At 40.2% G+C, this 22115-nt stretch overlaps 1 protein-coding gene across 2 annotated transcripts in view; it reads left to right on the plus strand.

Annotated features, from left to right (window-relative positions):
* The first annotated feature begins 471 nt into the window (after window positions 1–471).
* Window positions 472–22115, plus strand: part of PLA1A (phospholipase A1 member A) — a 31501-nt gene continuing 9857 nt past the window's right edge. Inside the window, exons 1-7 of one of the 2 annotated variants that reach the window (XM_024577919.4) lie at window positions 473–643; window positions 11435–11636; window positions 13384–13561; window positions 14028–14136; window positions 15607–15708; window positions 18216–18305; window positions 21752–21919. In XM_024577919.4, the coding sequence (XP_024433687.2) occupies window positions 568–643; window positions 11435–11636; window positions 13384–13561; window positions 14028–14136; window positions 15607–15708; window positions 18216–18305; window positions 21752–21919 (925 nt within the window). In that variant the 5' untranslated portion in view covers window positions 473–567. Of the gene's footprint in view, window positions 644–11434; window positions 11637–13383; window positions 13562–14027; window positions 14137–15606; window positions 15709–18215; window positions 18306–21751; window positions 21920–22115 lie in introns of both variants that reach the window. The other variant, XM_045185904.3, reaches the window with a different exon arrangement.

A 22115-nucleotide genomic window follows, 5' to 3' on the forward strand; every position in this document is an offset into this window, starting at 1 on the left:
TGAAAGACTAGTACTCTCTAGAGGCAAACTTTGTCTTCTTTCATTCTGCCCATTAAATGTAGTACACTAAACACATGTTATTAGCTCAGCTTGTGGTAGGCACTGGGGATTCAAAAATGTAAAGAGAAGATCTTTGCCCTCAAATTGCTTAGAGTCTTCTTAGGGAGACAAACACATCCACAGATAATTCCAGTACAATGAGGGTTTTGTAGTTACCTAGAGATGAAAGACTTCTGCTTTGGTTTTTACTAACATTTTATAATGGGAAGTGGGAGAGGTACAGGAAATAGTTTCCTGATGATGTTTGGCTCAGAGAGGAAGGACAATGTGTTTCAATGTCCCCTGCTTTAAAAAATAAAGAAAAGAAAATGAAAAGTGTATTTATTTTTACTGAGAAGAAGAAACGGAAAAACTGTGGTAGTTAAACAATTAGGCAGTTTATTTTTTCTTTTACAGGTCAGGAGGCTGGTTAATTATTAGTGAGACCTGAGTAGTTATTTGGTGTGCGAGACTGTGATCGTCTGGGCTACGTGATGTCACCCCAGCTCTGAGACTTTCGGCTCAGCCATGTGCCTAGGCCTCTGGGAGAGATGCTTCTTCTGGTCGTGGGGGCTCCTGTTGTGGTTCAGCGTTGGAAGTGCAGGTAAATCAGGGGCTCAGGCGTTGGGTGGAATGATTCTGTTTCTCAAACCATTGCATATGCAGTGCTAACCTTTGGAAGAACCCCTAAAAGCCCTCTCTCCTGAGATGAATTCACAAGAGGGAGAAAAAGCCCTACCATCATAATGGCAATGATGGTAATCAGGGCACTTTCTCAAGTCAGGAAAGTTCAACTTCCCCTAGTTGTTCTACTAATTGTTCTAAAACCCTCATTATTCATTTTCACCTTGCACAGGTCAGGATGATTGTAAAAAAATAAAATATAATCAATTCCAAGTTGTTACACATTTTTACCTGATAAATGTTCACCATTACAAGATATATCTAATATTAAAATTAAAATTTTCCAAGCTAAAGATTATGTCACTGAGCTTGTGCGACATCCTTTTTCATATCACTGACTCAACTCAAATTCAGGTTTATCATCCTTCCCGGCAGAACACTGATAACTTGTCTCTGCCAATGTTGAGTGATGGTTAAGACAACTTCCCTCAGATGCCATTTGCATTCTACCTTTCCCATTAAAAACCACACCCACTGCGTGCTTAATATAGCAGATCGAAACTCTCCTGTGGCATTGAGATTCTCCAACTAGTGAAAATCCCTGCCTGCCCCAGCAGTGGCTGCACCCTTGGAAAACTCCCATCCCCCTAGTCCCAACAGTGGACTGCTTTTCTGTCATCTCCACAAGACATTTAATTCTCTTTCCCCAGCTTTAGACTGTGGTCTTCCTTCTGGCTGGAGTTTCTCTTCCTACCTTTTCATTCATTTCAGCTCTTCACAGCTTCCGAGAGCTTCCGTGATGCATATCTCCCCTGCAACCCTTCATTCCTCTACTCAGCACTCCTTCCCTGCTCCAAAGTTCAGCTTGCATGAATGTATTTACTACTTGCATTGGTGGGTTGCTTTTAAAAGGTGCTGCCTTGTTTCATGTGTCATTTATTTGTGTATGTGTATAAAATGACCTCCATATATACATATTTGTGTGTGTGTCTGTGAGAGAGACAGGGAGAGAGATTATTCCATATCAACACACAGACCTATCTTGCTTTTAAAAAAATGGCTGTTTATACACTTTATTCTAGATCTGAAAGAACTTATATCTTACACATTTTTGATAAATGTGAGAAAAATTGCCCTGTAAAGAAGTTATAACTATTTATTAGTATGTGAACATAACCATTTCCCTACCTCTCTGCCAATATTTTGTAATAGCAAATGTTTTTCACATTGTTAATCTGGTAGGAAAAATAATATCACACCATTGTTTAATTCTTATTATGATTTTTGCTTCTGTTGTCTTGCTTAAGCAATCATCCTGTAAAGATAATCTCTCATATTTTTTTCTAAATCCTACAGACTAGTCCGATTAGACTAAGATCACCAGGGTCAAATCCTTTGGTTATGACATATTAAAATTTTTTTTAATTTAATTTTTTTGGTTTTAATTTTTTTAAAGATTTTATTTAGTTAGTTTTCAGAGAGAGGGGAAGGGAGAGAAAGAGGGAGAGAAACACCAATGTGAGAGAGAAACATCAGTTGGCTGCTTTTCGCATGTCCCCCACCAGGGACCTGGCCCACAACCCTGGCATGTGCCCTGACCAGGAATCCAACTGGCAACCCTTTGGTTCACAGGCCAGCACTCAGTCCACTGAGCCACACCAGCCAGGATGAAACAGTTTTTATACAATAAAGATTATCTGTACTTTAAAGGCTTGGTGGATTTCTCAGATTAAACCATCTGGCACTGGTGGATTTTAGGGTCAGAGGAGACTCTTGCTTGCCAATTCCGTTTTTTTGATGCTAGTAGGTTTATTTGGGTTTTCTATTTCTTAAATAATTTTCAGTAGATTATATTTTTCTAGAAAATGATCCATCTCTTTTTAGTTTCCAAGTGCATTTGTCTGGTAATTTTTAAGAATATGTTTTTATCATGAATGTTCTGCAGTTTATACTATGTCTGCCTAGTATAGATTGATTTATTTTTTATCTTGCTCATTATCCTAAGAACAATTTTTGATTAGTGAATTCATTCTTAGCAATTATCTTTTCAAAATATTGCTTCTTCCCCCATTCTCTTCCTTTAGAGAACAACTATGAGGTGAATAATGTTGGAGCCTCTCCACTTATTGTGTACTTTTTAACTGCATTTTTATATTTAAAAAGTTTCTTTTATTTCTGTACTAGACATCATAGGGTTGACTTATTTTTTCAATGATTTTCTTTTTTATTTCCAATTTTCTAATTAATTTTTTCTTATAAATATTATTCTATTATTTATGCCTATTTTTGCTTCCATGATTTATTGTACTCTGTGTTTTGACTCTTGCATATTCTCAGCATACTTATTTTAAAATCTATGTCAAAGGTTTTTTTAAACTTTATTTCACTTGGAATGAATTAATGATCCACTTACTGGTTTTGTTGACTGTTTTTATAAACATTTGAACTCTATGTATGTAAGCATTTTGTTTGTAGGCCATTTATTTATTTATTTTAAAAATCATTATTTTTATTTTTGTTAAATCCCTGAACATTGACATCAAATTATTCCAGTTTGATATGTTTACTCAAAAGTCTGTTTATAACAACAGTTTATAGCAGTAAAACATTTCAAGAAAGAATAAGATAATGGTGATGTCAAACTGTTATTAATATACAATATTTACTATTATTAGTTTGATCTTTTCCCCCCATTACTTAACAAAGATGAAAATAGTAGCTCAAAGGAGAAAAATAACACAACAATACCAAACAAATAAAGCAAAAGACAACTTGCTCAAATTTTTCTTCTATTTTTAAGCACAACCACAATCATAATTGCCATTTTCTCAAAAGTTTTTAATGAGTACAGAATAAAGTTCAAACTATAATTATGTTATTCGGTGTTTTCCCTTTAATCAGATCTCAAACTGCCACTTTACAACCTTCTCCCCATAACCCCATCTAATATCTCTGGCCATGGAGACACGGTCTAATCGTCCATCAGCTGTTGGACTGTGAATACCTTGAGAACCAGATCTACACACTGAACAACTTCCTATCCTCCTCAGAGGCTAATACAGTGTTTGGCACATAAGAGACACTGGAAAAGATTTATTGAATTAAAGTAATTTGGACCATGTTGAAAAAAAAACCACAAAATTTTAGGCACAAATATTACGAAAATCAAGTTTTATGCCTTTTGTGGTCATGACTTATTTTTTATAAAAATGTAAATATAGTTTCAAAACAATTTGAGTGAGCATTACCATTTATTTTCCAAAGTTAATTTTTAAGAATAAAAACCTAAGACAGTACAAAAAAATTAATAATACTTTTCTACTGTTTTAATATCTAGAGGATTGTAAGAATTCTTTTTGGCCTGTACCATTTGCCTTGATTTTACCCATATGCAAGAAAGTTTACCTCTGCTTTTCAGTCATTTTTGACATACAATTATCTCTGTTTTGCTAGCCTTAGAAAATACATCATCTTTACACAATCAATATACACTTTTAAAAATCAAATTAATGAACACTTTGGGAAGGGAAATGTGGTTATGTTTATACTAATTTCGTTTAGGTTCACAAACACATCATTTAGACATTCTTTATTACCTTTATTGTTTATATTATGAATATGCTATGGAACATAGGTCCTTGAGGAAACATCAGTTTAACTAAACTGACATCGGGAATATACAAATCTGACTTTGTGAAAAAGTTAGAACTAATGTTTAGCAATGAAATAATATCCAAATGAACTTGCTAATATCTAATATTAGGCCTGCAAACTGAATAATGGAATTTTAGCTCTGGTAAGAAATATAGAAGCTTTCAGGATAGAGGTATTATCGTTACATTGGAAAGACTATAAAAGAACATGAGTTTTATAAAAATAAATTTATTATCAATAATGTTTAAAATAAATAAAAATTAAAATAACAGAAATTTTCTACTGAAATATCTGGAAACATTGATATCCCTCAATGGCGATAAATCCAGTTGATTGCAGTCATGAGAAGAACAATTTTAAAATTATTTTTTTCTAAATTTTGAACATTAAACAATTCCTTCCAGTGTCTCTCATGAAATAATGAAGAAGGATGATAAAAACTTATTTCCCAGAACAGAAAAAAACCCAAACAGTGATGGGCTGTGAGGGTAAAAAGATAGTATTAATGTGTGGTTTGAGTAATCATTCTCATTATTTTAAAATGAAATGATTAAAATCCAAACCATGGTGTGTGCATTCTTGGAGCTGTATCAGTATTACCTGCATATAAGCAGAAATGTCAACTACATTATTTTGTAAATTTCCAATATATTTTGGAAGTCATGAGTTCTATGATCATAATGACAATATCCAGCCCTTTGCATTATTTCCTGTTTGGCACACCTCTTTCTCTTTGAAATATTCCTGATCTTAATCAATGCAGATACCTTACATACAGCAAAGGTCAACAAACATTTTCTGTAAACTGGCAGATAATAAATATTTTAGACTCTGTGTGCCATGCAGTCCTGTGGCAACTACTTAACGCTGCCATTGTAGCAGGAACCAGCCATAAATAATTCGAAAACAAATTAGTGTTGCAATAAAAATGTTATTTATAGACATTGAAATTTGAGTGTCATATAATTTTTGTGTAATGAAATATTATTGTTCTTTAGATTTCTAATCAATAAAAGATATAAAAACCATTTTTAGCTCCTGAGTGTACAAAAATGAAGTGGTGGGCCTGATTTGGCCTGTGGCCATAGTTGCCAACTCCTGACATAGGGCGTAGAGGAGCCCCTCAACCGTTTTTAGTAGCTGGGTAACAATCTGAAGCTCACCGATGGTGACCAGCCATAGAAAAATAATCAGCCTAAGTACATTTTTATACCTAACGAATAAACCATAATAAGTTTTTATAAAGATAAATAGATGCAGTGACAACAACAAAGACACCCAGCCAAATTTCTTTTTTCTAAATAGAAAAAAAAAATAGGAAGATTGGGGCACAGAAAATAAAAAATAAAATTCACAAAGCCACACAGATTAATCTATCATACTATTTGATTTTCTGTGGGAGAACTATTATAATTGGTTTAATATACGCACACTATTTTCTATATTAAAACTACCAAAACTACAAAGCAGAGGCATACTGGTTCCCTTTGAAAAGATGAAATTTTGACGGGCAAAAAGGGGGTTAACAGAAGATGTGTTTTTCCCTTCATTCCACAAACCTGGGTGACTGACCTCTTTTTGAAGGCAGCGAGAAGACAGTGTGTGCAATACAGCTCTCAGACACATCTCACGAGGGAGACTGGGGGCAGTATGGTGGGACTGTCCAAAAACCGAGACCAGCCATCGTTACCAAAAACATCAAAGGAAAGTAATAGGACTGCTGGAGCCATTCTTTTTTTATATATTCATGTAAAAGTACAAAGATACTTGCGAGTGAAATGAATCAAGCAGATATTTCTGCAGGCCACAGAGCCCGAATGAAAACGGCAATGCTCATTATGTAAGAATTACAGCTCAGAAAGGGAGGCTTTGAGTTTCTTAAGGCTTGTAGCCTTTTTAAAATAAACTTTTCATTAAAGTACAACACATGTACAGAAAATTGCACAGATTAATGAATTTTCAGAGTGAATTCAACTGTGTAAACATCATCAAGATCAACAATTAAACATTCATAGCACCCTAAATCCTCTCGGTACCCCTTCTTAGTCACTGCCACCACAAAATATAATGTTACCTTGACTACTAACACAGTAAATTAATTTCATTTTATGTTTCAATGAAGAGTTCGATTTTGGCCTCTCTCTGTCTCCGACTCTCTCTCTCACCCACCCTATCGTCAGATGCTGTCCTCCAGCAGGGTCCACGTCTCAGCTCTTTCCATCCTGCCTCCTGAAGCAAAGCTAGAGCCCCAGGAAAAAAGTCAATAGCTATTATTTGTTTGTATTGATTTTGTTTTTAGCTTCCTTTCCTGAGTTAGGGAGACCCTTGCACCGCGGGCTACCATAGGCGGGCCGGCCAGAGGCTGGTCTCCCACACCTGACGTGGAGCACTTGTGGATCTGACAGTTTAGTGCCTACAGCCACCGCCTTCTCCCAGACCTGGAATCCGGGGCCATTTGCATTTCTATTCTTGTTCTTGTATGGGGATATTACTTTTATATTTCAGATTGTCTGAGACTTTTTTTTCTTTTGACATTGCCCTGTCATTACTCTTTGGTTAGAGTGGTGGTTGGAGGGAGGAGGTAGGTGAGCATGATCCACTGCACCATGTTCCGTTCTGAATGATCCACAGTTTTATCATCTGCAAACACTGGCAAATTTTTCTCCCCTTTTTCTTTATTTCTTAAGAAAGAAATTTCTTAATTTTTTTCTTTTTAAACTTTGTAAATTCATACCATTTTACTGTCTTGTTTCACTTCCTAGGACTAGGACTTCGGGTGCAATATGTAACAGGATCAGTGATCACAAACATTCTCATCTGTTACCAGATCTGAGTGGAATGCTTCTAATGTTTCACCAATAAGTGTAATTATGGCTATGGGCTTTTGCTAGACATTCTTCTTAGGTTAAGCACTGCTGGGTGCTGAATTTCGTGTTGGGTTTTTTCCCTACATCTGTTAAGATGAGCATATGGTTTTTTTCTTTCATTTGTTTGTATGTGAATTACATAATACATTTTCTAATGTTAAACCATTTTTTTGTTCCTTGAATTAAACCTTTCTTGGCTATGATGTGTTTTTGTTCTGTTATCCTTGATTGATTCAGATTTGCTGATATTTTATCTAGGGTTTTCATGTCTATGTTTAATAGTGAAATTGGCCTTTAGTGTCTCTTTCTCTTTCTGTTTTTGTCTTGCTGTTTTGGTTGGTTTTATAGAATGATTTTTGGATTCTCTCTCCCCCTTTCTATTTTCTGGAACAGTGTGTGCATAAAACGGAAATTGAGGGACTGGAAGAAGAGGTCTCTTTAAAACTGCCTGACCTGGTAGAGTTTTTTTGATTAATAGATTTAAAAGTACTGTTTCAGTTCCTCTGTGCTACACTTTTATCTTTGACTTTTATTTTTTTCTTCTTGAATATGCTTCAGTAAGCTATATTTTTATAAGACATTATTCGTTTTCTAGGGAAATGTCTGTATTTTAAATATTTGGGTGGGTATATAAACATGTTTTTTATGGTTTCAAAATCTAATGTATTTATATCCCATTTTTTCTATGTTGTTTACTTGTGAGTTTCCTTTTTTCTTATTCTTCTTATCATAATTACATCTAGTTTATTATTCTTTTCAAAGAACTAGCTCTTGGTGTTTATTGTGTATGGCAAGTACTATTCTAGGCAGTAGAGTTAAAAAAATATGGACAAAAATTTTTGCCTTTTCTAAAAGTATATTCTAATGTGGGGAAATTAATATACAAAAGTTTAGTAGTAAACTAATACATTTCATAGTATATTAGAAGGTGATTATTACAATAAAAATAAATAGGTCGAGTTAAGGAAAATTGAAAGAACTGGGGTGAAGAGTATAGGCAGGATGCAATTTAAATAGGGTGGTGAGAAGAGATAAGATGAAGTTCAACATCAAAAACATGAAGGAGGAGAAAGAATTAGCCATGTGGATGTCTGCAGAGAGACACTCCAACTGGGAGGAAGAGCTAAGAAGACCCTTTAGGGCTTTAGTCCTTAGTTACAATCTTGGATTTTATTATAAAATGCCTTGGAGGTTTTGCACAGAGATATGATGCGACTTGACTTACTTTTTTGGCTAGTGTGTTGCAAGTAGACTGAAGGGTGCCAAGAGTGAAGGCAGGAAAAACAGCTGCAGGCCATGGCAGTAATCCTGAGAGATGATGGTAGCTTGGACCAAGGAGGTAACAGTGCATGGTTGTCCCCCACTTATCCACGGTTCCGCTCTCTGTGGTTTCAGCTACTTGCCATCAACTGCAATCAGAAAATATCAAATGAAAAATTCCATAAATAAACAATTCATAAGTTTTAAATTGTCCTCCATCTTGGCACCTCACTCCATCTCATCACACAGGAGTACCATCTCACATCCTCACAAGAAGGAGGGTGAGTAAAGGACAGTAAGATATTTTGAGAGAGAGAACACATTCACATAACTTTTATTACAGTCTATTGTTTGTTCTATTTTATTATTAGTTATTATTGTTAATCTTTTACTCTGCTTATAAATTAAGCTTTATCATTAGAAACAAACATATATATATAGCGGGTTTGGTACTGTCTGCAGTTTCAGGCACGCACTGGGGACCATGGAAGGTATTCCCCATGGATAAGGGGGGCTTGTGTAGGCAGTGAGAGTGGTTTAACTCTGAATGAATGTCTCCCTCCCAGCGGACAGTCAACAGGATGGATTTACTCCCCATCTGTAGGGAGGTGTGAGACAAAGGGAGGTGTCAGACAGGTCTACAGGAGGTTTGGCTTAAGCAACTGTGATGCTAATGTTATTTACATTCCAATGTTTTCTTTAATTTCAACTACTTCCTTTATAGTTCTTTTCCTGTATCTTATTGGTAGTTGTTGCATTGTTCTTCTTCAACTTTCTGAGTTACACAATTCATTTACCTAATCTGTCTTTCCCTTGATTCCCCTGGAATTTGCATTCAAGGCTGTGCATACCCCCAGCGCTGCTTCAGCTACTTCACTCAAGTTTTTTATATGTATTCATTTTATTGTCATTTAGCTTTTAATGTTTGGTAGTCTCCCTTGTGATTATTCTTTAACCCAAAGGGGTTTTTAAATCTCCAAATGTATTTTTAAATAATTTTATTACATTTTATTTAGATAATATCTGGATAACATCGATTCTTTGGTGTTTGTTGGGCCTTGCTTTGTGATATACAATGCTCTTTTAATGGGACTCTTAATTCTCTGATGGAAGAGGGTTTCCCTATATGACCAATAGAGCAAAGTTACTCATGTATGCTGTTCAAGTCTAATGCTCAAGCAGAGTCCTCTCATCTTTTCATTAAAAAGGCAGAGGCTAGGGAAGGCAGATGAGGTTGCAGAAGCAGGCATCTTTCTTGTTTACTGTGGGAACTCAAGTCATGGGCTGAGGGGTGTGGTGACCGCAGGCCAGGGTGTCCAAGAAGGGACATGCAAGAGCTCTTGAAGATCAGGTCTGGGGCTCAGACACCGAGGTGGTGAAACCATTGGTGTACCTCAGTACTCTCAAAGGGTGGGGTTCCCACAATCCGCTCATGGTACCATATCCCAGTGCACCCCAGATCCATGTACTTCTTGAATATGTGCTCCCCAGTTACCTCTGAAGGCACATACAATTCCAGAAAACTGAAATTGCTGTCTTCCTCATGAAGGTGCATGCACAAACCAAAGACTGCAGTCTGGGCCTTTCGAATTCTGTAGATGCTCTTGTCCCATGGCAGTAATGCAAGGTAGCCCCTAATAGTGCCATAGCTGGGCCGGTGTGTGCCTGCTGCCACTGCTGGCCCATCCCTCCCAGCCATGCTGGGAGCCGGTGCCACACCTCTTTGCCTCAGACATGGGGTGGGATGTTGGGTATTGAAGATGAGCCAGATTTTCAGCTCCCTGGGAAGGAGGAGATTCATGCTACCTTTTTCAGTTCAGTATTTTAAAAGGCCCTTCAATAACCTTGACCATAAAATATGCCATTTAAATGGATCTATTGTGAGGTGCTATAGAGTAGGTACATCTTGTTAAAGTTCTCCTCTGCCATCTGGCTAGGAGCTGTGGGCTGGGCTCAGGAGGCTTAGAGTGGCTCTGGATTGCTCATAAGGATGAGAAGTGATGAGGCTGCTCTGGGGTGTTGAGGCCAGAGTGAGCCTAGTCCCAGCGCAACTGCTTATTTCATTGCCCAGGGTTTTTTTTGTTTTGTTTTGTTTTGTTTTTGTTTTATAAATCTGTGTTAGTTTGCTAGAGCTGCCATAACAAAATGCCACAGTCTGGGTAGCTTAAACAACAGAAGTTTATCAACACCCTGTTCTGGAGGCTAGAAATCTGAGATCAAGGTGGCAGTGGGGTTTTTCCTTCTGGGGCTGGGAGGGAAGGATCTCTTCTAGGCCTCTCTCCTTGGCTTGTAGATGGCCATCGCACCATGTGTCTTCTCATGGTCTTTGTTTTGTGCCTGTGTCCACATTTCCTCTTCTTAGAGAAGAGCAGTCATTGGATTAGAGCCCATTCCAATGGCCTCCTTTTAATGTAATTACTTCTGTAAAGATCCTATCTCCAAGTAGAGTCACATTCTGAGGCACTGGAGGTTAGGTTTTCAACATATGGATTTGTAGGGAGACTCAGTTTAGTCTACAATAGTATCCAGTTCACTGTGGGCTTTGATCTTCTATAGTAGAGCAATATTCATATTCATCTTTGGCATTTTATCTTTAGACATGAAAAATATTCACAGATTTTGGTGTCAGAAATAATGCAGCTTTTAATAAATGAGTCTGATTATATGTAGAAATTTATATATATAATATGCTCACTATGAGCATATTATATATATAAATTTAGCTGATATAAATGCTTGTAAAACCCTGCTTCTTTCTTCCTTTCAAAAACATCATTATTTCTGTTTTTTAAAATTATACATTATTGTTTATGCTATTACAGTTGTCCCAATTTTCCCCCCTTGGCCCCCCTCTACACAGCCCGCCCACTCCCTCAGGCAATCCTCACACTGTTGTCCATGGCCATTGCTAAGACTACCTTTCTTTTAAGAACAGATGACCTCAGTTTGGATTGTTCTTGTTTTGTTTTGTTTGTTTCATTTTCCTCCAGGAGATACACCTCCTACCCAACAGCCAAAGTGCACTGACTTCCAAAATGCCAATCTCCTCCGAGGCACCAACCTCAGAGTCCAGTTCCTTTTCTTCACCCCTTCAGATCCCAGCTGTGGGAAGCTAGTTGAAGAAAGCAGAGACCTCCGAAACTCTGGGTTCAATGTCACTCTGGGAACCAAACTACTTATCCATGGATTCAGGTGGGAGCAAACCAATCAACTTCTACTTCTTGCTTGTGCTGAGAAGTAGAAAGTGACCTCAGGAAGTTAGTGGGGAGTAAGAGAAGAAGTAAACTTATTGGCAGTCTCATGACCATCCCTCCCCTCCTGCTGTCTATAAGGGTGTCTCTTATCGACACGAACACACATTATGTTGTTCATTCTCATTGGTCATATATGTTGCTCCTCCCCTCAATCCTTGTCTACATCATGTTGAACAATAAATATGTGTCATCTTGGACAAATCACTCCCGCACATGCAGCCTGGTTTCCATATGGAATAAAAGGAAGGCTATAGAGATGGCCACAGGGATCCTGTCCTCCCTGAGGCATTTTTGTGATTCATCTCACCCAGTGAAGTCATGGGCTTTACACAATCACTCCGAGGTAACAGCCTGGGTTTTTGTTTTTGTTTTTTTTTTACCCAGAACTTTTTTTACTTTCTCATTTCTCTCCTGGTTTTATGACCTAAGAAACTTTGTACCTGTGGAGGCTACTTTCATCATACCCAGAAGCTAGATACTTCTTCAATTTCTTTGGTGACCTGCAGTCTAAATTTTGTTGTGATATATAGTCACTGAGTCTCAATTTAATCTCCTTCCTTCCTTTCAATTATCTTCTCTCAAAAGCCCACTGACAAGGCCAGAACAGGTTGCTGGGAGGAAAGAGGGAGAGAACGCAGTAAAAGAATAACATCATAGAGGAGCTAGAGTTGGGAGCACCCAATGAAGAGGTGGACACAGAGGCACTGCACAAAGGATCACCATTTCCCCACCTCTGGGTTCTCTCTGCTTCTCAAATACCTGGACTCTGTGGACCCAGACACACCTTTCGTTAGGCAACCATCCCTCCTCACTCTTGTGCCAAAATCTGTCCCCTAGCAAACCTTACATTTAGCCACCATCCAAGACTGAGTGTATATCCTCAACCCAGGGACAGCCGGTAGATCTGGAAAGCCCATCAGGCTCCAAGGTCGCCCAGAGCCACATTGCTTGGCAAATGCCCAGTCTGTGCTCCTCTGTCCCCATGAGCCCACTCGGATTGTTCCCGTACTGTGTGGGCCACTGAGAAGACTTCTTTCCTGATCCTAATATCTTGGGAAAAAAGCTTTCTGAATTTAAAAAATCATTCTCTTTTTCCTAAAAAAGCGTTATTATTCTGTAAGTTCCAGAATGATAGGGACTATATTTTGCTTTTTTAAAGTGTCTTATGAAGTACCTAGCATACTGCCTGGGCCATTTGTTGAATAAATGAAGGAATAAACAAGTGAATGCGTAAATAAAAACATCTTCAAGGAAAGTGCTGTATTCTAGAATGAGGTTAAGTTCTCAAATCTTAACCCTAACATACAACTCTACGTTTTCTTTCTCCCGAATAGCACAAGTGGGGCCCGAACATATGGTTTGTGTTGTTTATGCACAAAGGGCTGAGGGCTGGTGGGGCTGGAATGCAGCCTGAGTCCTGAGCCCCAGCAGGAAGCTGCGTCCACCTGGACAAAAGGGTCCCAGTCATAATACACACAAAGGCTCTGTATGTGCAAGTAGAAGCCCTGGTCATTTTGGGATTGTGTACTCCCTATGCTCAGAGTACTGTGTGATTTACTACCCATATATCCCCTGTCTCTAGTTTTGACTTTTTTTCGGGGTTTATTCTGTTAACAGAGGTTTCCATGACAGTGGATATCAATTTGGTCGATAATTTTTCTACCCTGTCTTGGCCCCATGTCTAGGGCTTTAGGAACAAAGCCTTCCTGGATTGAGAAGTTCATCGGTGCCCTTCTGAGGGCAGCAGACACCAACGTCATTGCCGTGGACTGGGTGTACGGCTCTACAGCTGTCTACTTCTCAGCTGTGGAAAATGTGGTTAAGCTGGGACTTGAGATCTCCCGTTTCCTCAGTAAACTCCTGGTAGGTGCAGAAGCGCCTAGGGTGATTTGGGCTGCTTATAGAGGACAGAGGGGTTAGAAGGAAAGAGGTAACAAACACATGAGGAGGAGCTTTAGGGTGGAAGCAGAACCGCCTAGTGACTTATCAGTCTCTATTCTCAGCCTCCTCTCCTCTCTAAATTGGGTCCCTGCATGTCTGCGGGGGGAGCTGGTAGCTGGCTTTAGTCACCCCTCAGAGGAAATGGCCGAGGTCATGACTCACACTGGGCACCAAAGGAAAAAGTAAGGAGATTGCTAACGTGGAGAGTCCAGGAAGAAGGCAAGGGATTACTGGGATGAGAATTCTGCCCTGCTACCCAGACCACACATGTGTGGTCCCTGTGTCATGCCCAGGGCCCTCTGCTGTGAAAGCATCAGGGAAAGTGTGACCCAGTGAGGCCAGGGGTAGTTGGGGCCCAAATACAACCCACTGTAAACGTCCATTGTAGGTGCTGGGTGTGTCGGAGTCCTCCATCCACATCATTGGAGTGAGCCTGGGGGCCCATGTTGGAGGCATGGTGGGACATTTCTACAAAGGCCAGTTGGGACGGATCACAGGTAACATTCTTCCCCACATACCCCTCAAGGTTTAGAGAAAGAGCAAGAGAATGTCCTGGAAATGACTTTGCTGAGGCAAGCAGAGGGGAGTGTCGAGCCTTTTGGTATTATGATCAAGTCATCTATGACCAGTAAAATTCATTTATTGTGGCCCTTTTGCATACAATGGTGTTGTGTTATTATTGCGTGATCTCTAACATCAGTGTTAGGAGCCATGAGGTTCTTCCTAAGCCTCAGTTTCTACATCTGTAACGTAAACAATTAATAAATGGAGCCACTTTAAAATGGAGCCAGAACTGATATCCCAGAAGGACTGCCTTGTACCTCTTATACCTACAACCTTTGGAATATTAAAACAGGGCAAAATAACCTTTGGACTGGGCCTAAAGCAACACTGTGTCCCAAAGAACTGTTTGTAAGGATAACAGGAAAGCAGATATTATGACTACCAGACTGATCACTACCCAACCAAAAATTAAAAACACTGTTTAAAATTAGTGTCACAATGTTAGCTCATCTGCACCGATAGAAATGCCTTTCTTCTACTGAGGTGATGGTTCCCTTTCCCTTTCTCATAAATGCCCTTTGCCTTTGTCTCCTAATTGGAATACTAATTGGGTTTCTGCCTTAATCAGTGACTGGGTTAGTGCCTCTTACCTTTAAAGACCTTCTATTTTTAGGTTAATAGTAAGATGGTTTGTAACAGCTCCTATTAGAATATCTTCTTGACCCACTGTGGAAATAACCTTTAAATGGTATGCTAAATACTTGCAAAAGGGCAGTATGCTTCATGTTTTGGAGCTATCCTCAGTTAATCAGGGGTTAGAGTTGTGTGGCAATTACCCTACAATGGGACAACCCTGAGTCATGTTCTAAGAGTCCCTCAGAGGAGTCCCAGGGGGGTGGGACTTGCTTGCCCAAAGTGATACTCCATTCATTAAAAATGTCCTTCATTTTATGACTCAATTTCCCACTCCCTCACTGTACTTTCTGTGATCTCCCAAATAAGCTACTTGCATTTTGAATCCTTGTCTCAGGGTTTACTTTTTGGGGAGGAGAGGGGAAGGGGTCCAAACTAAGACATAAAGATAGTAATATTTCTTTTACTGTGTGTTGTGAGGACTGGAGTGTGTAAAACTGCCTGGCATAATGTCTGACACATAATAACTGCTCAAAAAAATTAAAGCTCTTGTTACTACTTCTTGAGGATTAAAATCACCCACATTAAGCCTTACCAAATGGTTGGTGTTATCAAGCTCATTGGAGAGCCAGAGAAGCCGGGTCATTGGGAAGTTACAGACAGTAGAGTGGAGGTTCCTGGTTACGGGGCTCTGAGTTAGTTTTCCATCCTTGGGGTCCTTGTTGAGGGACACTGAATCAGAATGGCTGCCAAGGTAGGTGTGCTGTGGATCCATGAGGGTTCCTGTGGCTGGGAGGGAAGGGGGCCTTGACATCAGCCTGTCCTTGCAGGCCTGGACCCTGCTGGGCCAGAGTACACCAGAGCCAGCCTGGAGGAGCGCCTGGATGCTGGAGATGCCCTCTTCGTGGAAGCCATCCACACAGACACCGACAGTGAGCTGGGAGGGCTTTCCTGGACTGGGGCAGTGAGCACGGGGCAGGACGTGGTGGCAGCTGTATGGCCCTGGGCAGATTCCTTCTCCCTCTGAGGTTCTATTGCACAGTGAGGCGTTCCCCAGCATCTTGCAGCTCTGTCATTTTCTTAAGTTTTATTTCTTTTACTATTTTATTTTTTATTTTTCATTCCATCATTTTCTTAGCAGTGAGATGAATGGTTCTGTTTTTAGCTAGCAGCAGGAAGGAGATTTCTCATTTGTGAAGCAGTCTCACTCTGATTCGGCACTAAGATTGTGCTGAGATAGTGCCAGGGCAGGGACTGCTATCTGGCTGACGTACAGGAAAGTCATACTGTTTTTTCAGGGTGACTGTGCCTTCGCTGTGGGGGATCAGGATGTTCTACTCCTGGGGTCTATTCTTAGGCCTCCTGGGGGATGAACCCTGCTCTTCAGTCAAGTGAAGAATGAAAATTCCCTCCTCCAGCAGTGACAGGCGTAGGAAAGACCCTCAACTCTGAATCCACTGTGACCAAATTAAGCTCTTCTGACCAGCTTAGGGTCGTGCGTTTCTCCTCGTTTCAACTCCCTAACAAATGCCCAATAGTCTGTGCCAGGCCCAGTGCTTAGCGTGATGGGTATGGGAAGAAATAACATCAGTCCCTACTGAAAATGTGTGCAGTTCAAGTGAGAGTTGCCCATGCTTCACTCCATTTGGTCAGAAGCCTTCAACATTCACAGATTGATGATTCTGGAAGAAGCTCATGCAATCATATTGTTCAAACCTCTCTTTCCTTCATTCACAGACAGGAAACTCAAGCCCATAGGCTTCTGCCAAGCTGCTGGGTTAATTAACCGTGTTAATAAGCAAAATTAATCCCTTTTATTCCTAAATTTGCTAAATAGGTGACTTTTAGGTCCCTATTTACCTGAACCAGGCCTCTTAGTGCCCTTCAAAGTTGAAGCCTCTTCTTAATGTGACCAAAGGAAGAAAGACTCATTCCATTCATCGCAGTCTTTACTGAGCTCTGCAGAAGGTGCCAAGAGCACTGCTGGGAACAGACATGTGATAAGGTCCCTGCTTACATGGAACCCACAGGCCAATTGGGCAAGCATCCATTCATTTATTCCTTCAATGAATATTTATTAGGCACTGGAGTGTGCCAGGTACTGCGCTGGTATTGGGGATATAGCAGAAAATAGACAGGTGAAGGCCCTGCTGTTGTGGAATTCACAAACAAGTAAACAGACATGATAATTACACACTGTGATTATGATAAGAAAGGATATGAGGTTGAGGGTGACTTAGGTCGGGGGTCCACTTTAAGTAGAATTATTGAGGAAAGTCTGTCCAAAGACACGATATTTGAGATGAGACTTTGCAGATGTGAATGAGTCAACCCTGAGAAGAGCTGGGAGAAAAACATTCTATAGCCAAAATGAAAGCCTGGACAAGGGTGGGGACTGGGCAGAGTGCACTGTGTGAGTGAGGCACTGATGATGTTGGTGAAGAGGGCGCAGGACCAGAATGGCAATGGCAAGGGGTTTAAATTTTATTGTATGATGAGTGACAACATGGCAGTGATGTAAATTTTCTTAAGAGATTACTGTGGCTGCTATGCAGAAAATGGACTGCAGGAAAGCACTAAGGGAAGCCGAGAAGCACATTAAGAAGAACGAGAGGTAATGGCGAGAGATGATGGCGGCTTGGGCAAGTAGAGCCAGAAAGAAGTAGAAAGATTCAAAAATGTATTTTGGAGATAGAGCTGACCAGAGAGGTGACATAGGGAGTGAGGAAAAAGGAGGAATCAAGGATAACTTCTAGCTTCTGGGATCAAACAAGATCTGGCAAGTTCAAGATTGTATGGCTGCAGGCTCAAGGATAATTTCTAGGTCATTGCTTAATCCCTGGATAGATGGCATTAAACAAATAATACAATCAATTGCTTACAATAATTATAGATGATATGAAGGAGAAAATCAGTGTCTTTGGCAGCTGGATCTTCCCCAGACTGAAGGGCGGACATGATCATGATGACGAAATGAGGTCCACAGTCTCGCACACACATCTCTTTGTAGGCAGGTTCAACGTCCACTGTCAGGAGAGCACAAAAATAGAGAGAATGTGGAAATGTGGTCCCAAACACATATATCTGAACTATTGCTTGAAACAAAATAGAAACTATTACACAAGGAAATTTACTAAACCATTTACTGATTTATTAAAACTTATGTTAAGGGACATTTTTCTTGATTTTATCAGGTAACTATGAGCATCTTCTTATGAATTTATTCTGTGCTTCTTTTCAGCAAACCCTCTTTAGAAAACTAAGGGCTAGTGCTGCTTTCTCAGAGCATGTAGGAGTGAGGCGGGCACTCATTCAGCACTGAGAGTGGGTGGGCTCATAAAGTTACACCTTAGGCTCTGCTGCCAGTGGACTCTGCTGTGGGACCTAGACAATATGCCCCTATAGTAAGAACAGGTAACGGGGTTCTGTCTTCTTTCAGATTTGGGTATTCGAATTCCTGTTGGACATGTGGACTACTTTGTCAACGGAGGCCAAGACCAACCTGGGTGTCCCACCTTCATTCATGCAGGTCAGAAAGCCAGAGAGAGTTGGTTTTTGGCTTCCCCGGAGACCAGAATTCTCCAACAGCCTTTGTGTTGGGTCAGCTAGTGTGGGCCATGGAAGGTCTTCCTTCTTGCATCCTTTACTGTGTCCATAATGCCTTACTTAGCACTTATTGAATGAATGTCTTTGGAGTGTAGAATGTTGGGGGAGAAGTGACTGAAATTAAAAGCCTGCACCATATGTATGCTGCCCTCCCCACTTCTTAGGCCCCAACATCCAGGCAACAATCTCCTTTCTTCTAGGGCCCTGCTTTGTGGCATAGTCCACACTAGCTAAATCCTTGGCAGAGCCTAGTTGTGGCAGTAGACCAACATGCCCAAAGCTAGGTAGCCGAAGGATCAATTCACTGCATGACCAGATCCCCAAACTCACTAAATTTAACAACCTTCCAAACTTGTTTTCAAGATCACCTTCTTGAGTACATTTAATAAATATACATTTCCTTTCTTTTTTAAGTGTTTTTTATTGATTATGCTATTACAGTTTTCCCAATTTTTCCCCCTTTATCCCCCCTCTCCCCTGCCCCCCAAACCTCCAGCATTCCCCTCCTTAGTTCATGTCTGTGGGTTGTACATATAAGTTCTTTGAGCCCTCTGTTTCCTATACCATTTTTATCTCTCCCCATCTACTTTATGACTACTAATTATGCTTCTTCTTCCCTGTACCTTTCCCCCTCTATTCCTCCCTTCCCCCTCCCCGCCGAAATCCCTCCATGTGATGTCCATTTCTCTGATTCTGTTCCTATTCTGGTTGTTTGCTTAGTTTTTGTTTTCATTGTTTTTCTTTCTTTTAGGTTCATTTGTTGATAGTTGTGAGTTTGTTGTCATTTTACTGTTCGTATTTTTTATCTTCTTTTTCTCAGATGAGTCCCTTTAACATTTCATATAATAAGGGCTGGGTGATGATGAACTCCTTTAACTTGACCTTATCTGGGAAGCACTTTATCTGCCCTTGCATTCCAAATGATAGCTTTGCTGGATAGAGTAATCTTGGATGTAGGGCCTTGCCTTTCATGACTTTGAATACTTCTTGCCAACCCCTTCTTGCCTGTAAGGTCTCTTTTGAGAAATTGGCTGATATCCTAATGGGCACCCCTTTGTAGGTAACTCTCTCCTTTTCCCTTGCTTCTTTTAGGATTTTCTCTTTGTCTTTAATCTTGGGTAACTTAATGATAATGTGCATTGCTGTGTTCCTCCTTGGGTCCAACTTCTTTGGGACTCTCTGAGCTTCCTGGACTTCCTGGAGGTCTATTTCCTTCGCCAGATTGGGGAAGTTTTCCTTCATTATTTGTTCAAATAAGTTTTCAATTTCTTGCTGTTGTTCTCCTTCTGGTACCCCTATAATTCGGATATTGGAACATTTCAGGTTGTCCCAGAGATTCCTCAGCCTCTTCATTTTTTTGGATTCTTGTTTCTTCATTCTGATCCGGTTGGATGTTTATTTCTTCGTTTTGTTCCATATCGTTACTTTGAGTCCTGGTTTCCTTCCTGAATATTTTGCTTTATTTCATTTTGGGTATCTTTCATTTGTTCTTTCATTTTTCGACCAAGCTCAATAAGTTCTGTGAGCCAGAAGGAGATTACCAGGGCTTTAAATTCTTCATCAGATAGGTTGGCGATCTCCTCCTTGCTTAGTTCTCTTTCTGAGGCTTTGCTGTGTTCTTTCATTTGGGCCATATTTCTTTGTCTTGGCGTAGCTTATAGGTTGTAAGGGGGCAGGGCCTTAGGTATTCAGTCCGGCTGGGCAACCCTCTTTGTTGCCTGTTGGGGAGGGGCCAGAGAGGGAACAGTGAGGCTCACCTGCTCATCTCTAGTGCACTTTTCAACAAACTCTCCTGTGAGACTGGGAGAAACTCCCACCACAGCAACCCCAGCTATAGCCCATGGTCAGCTCTGAATCTCAGTTTTCCCCTTAAGTCAGGCCCTCCCCAGCAGCCCACCAGCCCCGCCCCCACGGTCTGCCACTCGTTGGGGTTTTTCTGAGTTGGCCCACGCCCTCCGCCACCTTACTGGTCTGGTTGTTCTGGTGGCCTTTTTCTTTAATTCCTTGGTTGTTGGAGTTCCATGCAGTTTGATTTTCTGGCGCTTTTGGTTGTTTATTGATTTTACATTTGTTGTTATCCTCCTTTGGTTGTGTGAGGAAGCGAAGGGTTTCTACCTATGCCTCCATCTTGGCCAGACCATTTCTTTTCTTTTAAATGTTCTTTATGAATATACACATATTCATTGAATATATTCTTGGCATCATTTTTTAAAACACCAAATTTGTCCAAAGTTAAGTATTAAGGGTTGTTTAATCTTCTTATATTCTTCTTATGAATATAGGCAAACTATCAGCATTTCACATAGAAAGTTTATCCTGATTTCTGTTTACTGTCTTTTTAGTCTCTTCCTGTTTAACTAAACTTTTGATGTTTTAAGGATTCTTTGACAATTGTATTAAATAAGCACTAATCAAATTTACTAAATTTACTGATTTTACAAAAACATGTTCCTTTTAACAACTTATAGGTTTTTCCAGCAATTTTGATCAGACAGGGTAGTGTGGTTTTAATGGCTTTTGAAAATTTCTGTGGCATTCAGTTGGCCACTCTTCATTTTTTTTCTTCATAATACAGTTTGAGAAAGGGTTAGTTTGGGTCTCCTGGATCCCTGTTGCAGCTAGAAGGAGCGTGGCCATAGAGTGTCCCAACCACGAGGGGATAAGAACAGCTCAGATGTGGTTGCTGATTTCAGAATTGGAGGGCGAGGGTTGTCCCCAGGTGAAGGGAGAGTCTGAAGATGCCAGAATACTGGAGCTGTGGCTCACTACAAGACCTCCTAGCCCCAGCCAATTTATCCAGTGTGAGTTATTGCAAAAATCTAATTAGTAAACAAAAACAATAAGAAAAAAACCAAGTTTTTGTTGAATTGGGACATTTGGCAAGTAGAGCTTGTCAGTCACTTGGCCAGGGGGGCCCCAGCACACTGGCTTTGAGAGACTGACTGTGAACTACCTGCTTGCTGCTGACTCCTTTGATTGTCTCGTTGCTGGGCTGGGTATAATGAGATTGTAAAAAAATTTTTTTTGGCAAAAAATTGCCTATGTGAGTGATGATGAAGAAGGTAAAATGTGTGGACAGATATCCATTTTAATAACTGGAGTCAGAATCACCAAGTCAGGATGCTCCCATTTGCTGAAAGAAAGCTCGCACGATCATGGAAGAATGGGTCCCAAATTCAGCAATTTTCTTCATAGATTAAGCATAGGGTTTCTATGGGAAATGAAAATGAAAAGAAAGAATGCATTACTCACATTCTTTAAATGTGGCTCAGGGGACATCCCACATATCTATAGCTGGCGGGCGTGTAAAATTCAGACTTTCCCTTTGCCTTGAACTGAAACCTTGGTTGTGTTTCCCTCTCTGTTCAGGCTACAGTTACCTAATCTGTGATCACATGAGGGCTGTGCACCTCTACATCAGCGCCCTGGAGAACTCCTGTCCTTTGATGGCCTTTCCCTGTGCCAGCTACAAAGCCTTCCTTGCTGGACGCTGCCTGGACTGTTTTAACCCTTTTTTGCTTTCCTGTCCAAGGATCGGTAAATGCTACCTCTTTGCCTCCTTTGACAATTTCAGTGAAGTTCAAGTCTTGCTAGTTGTCACCTCTTTAAGTCCTGATCTCCTATGATCAAGAAACCTACTCAACTGGGATTTAAAAAATTTAATTGATGAGGTGTTCAGCCTGTTCTAACCTGGATGATGGCATTTGGTCCTCTGTGTCCCACCCCTCATTCT

Source organism: Desmodus rotundus, chromosome 2, assembly GCF_022682495.2.
Source record: "Desmodus rotundus isolate HL8 chromosome 2, HLdesRot8A.1, whole genome shotgun sequence".
In the NCBI taxonomy this organism is placed as follows: domain Eukaryota; kingdom Metazoa; phylum Chordata; class Mammalia; order Chiroptera; family Phyllostomidae; genus Desmodus; species Desmodus rotundus.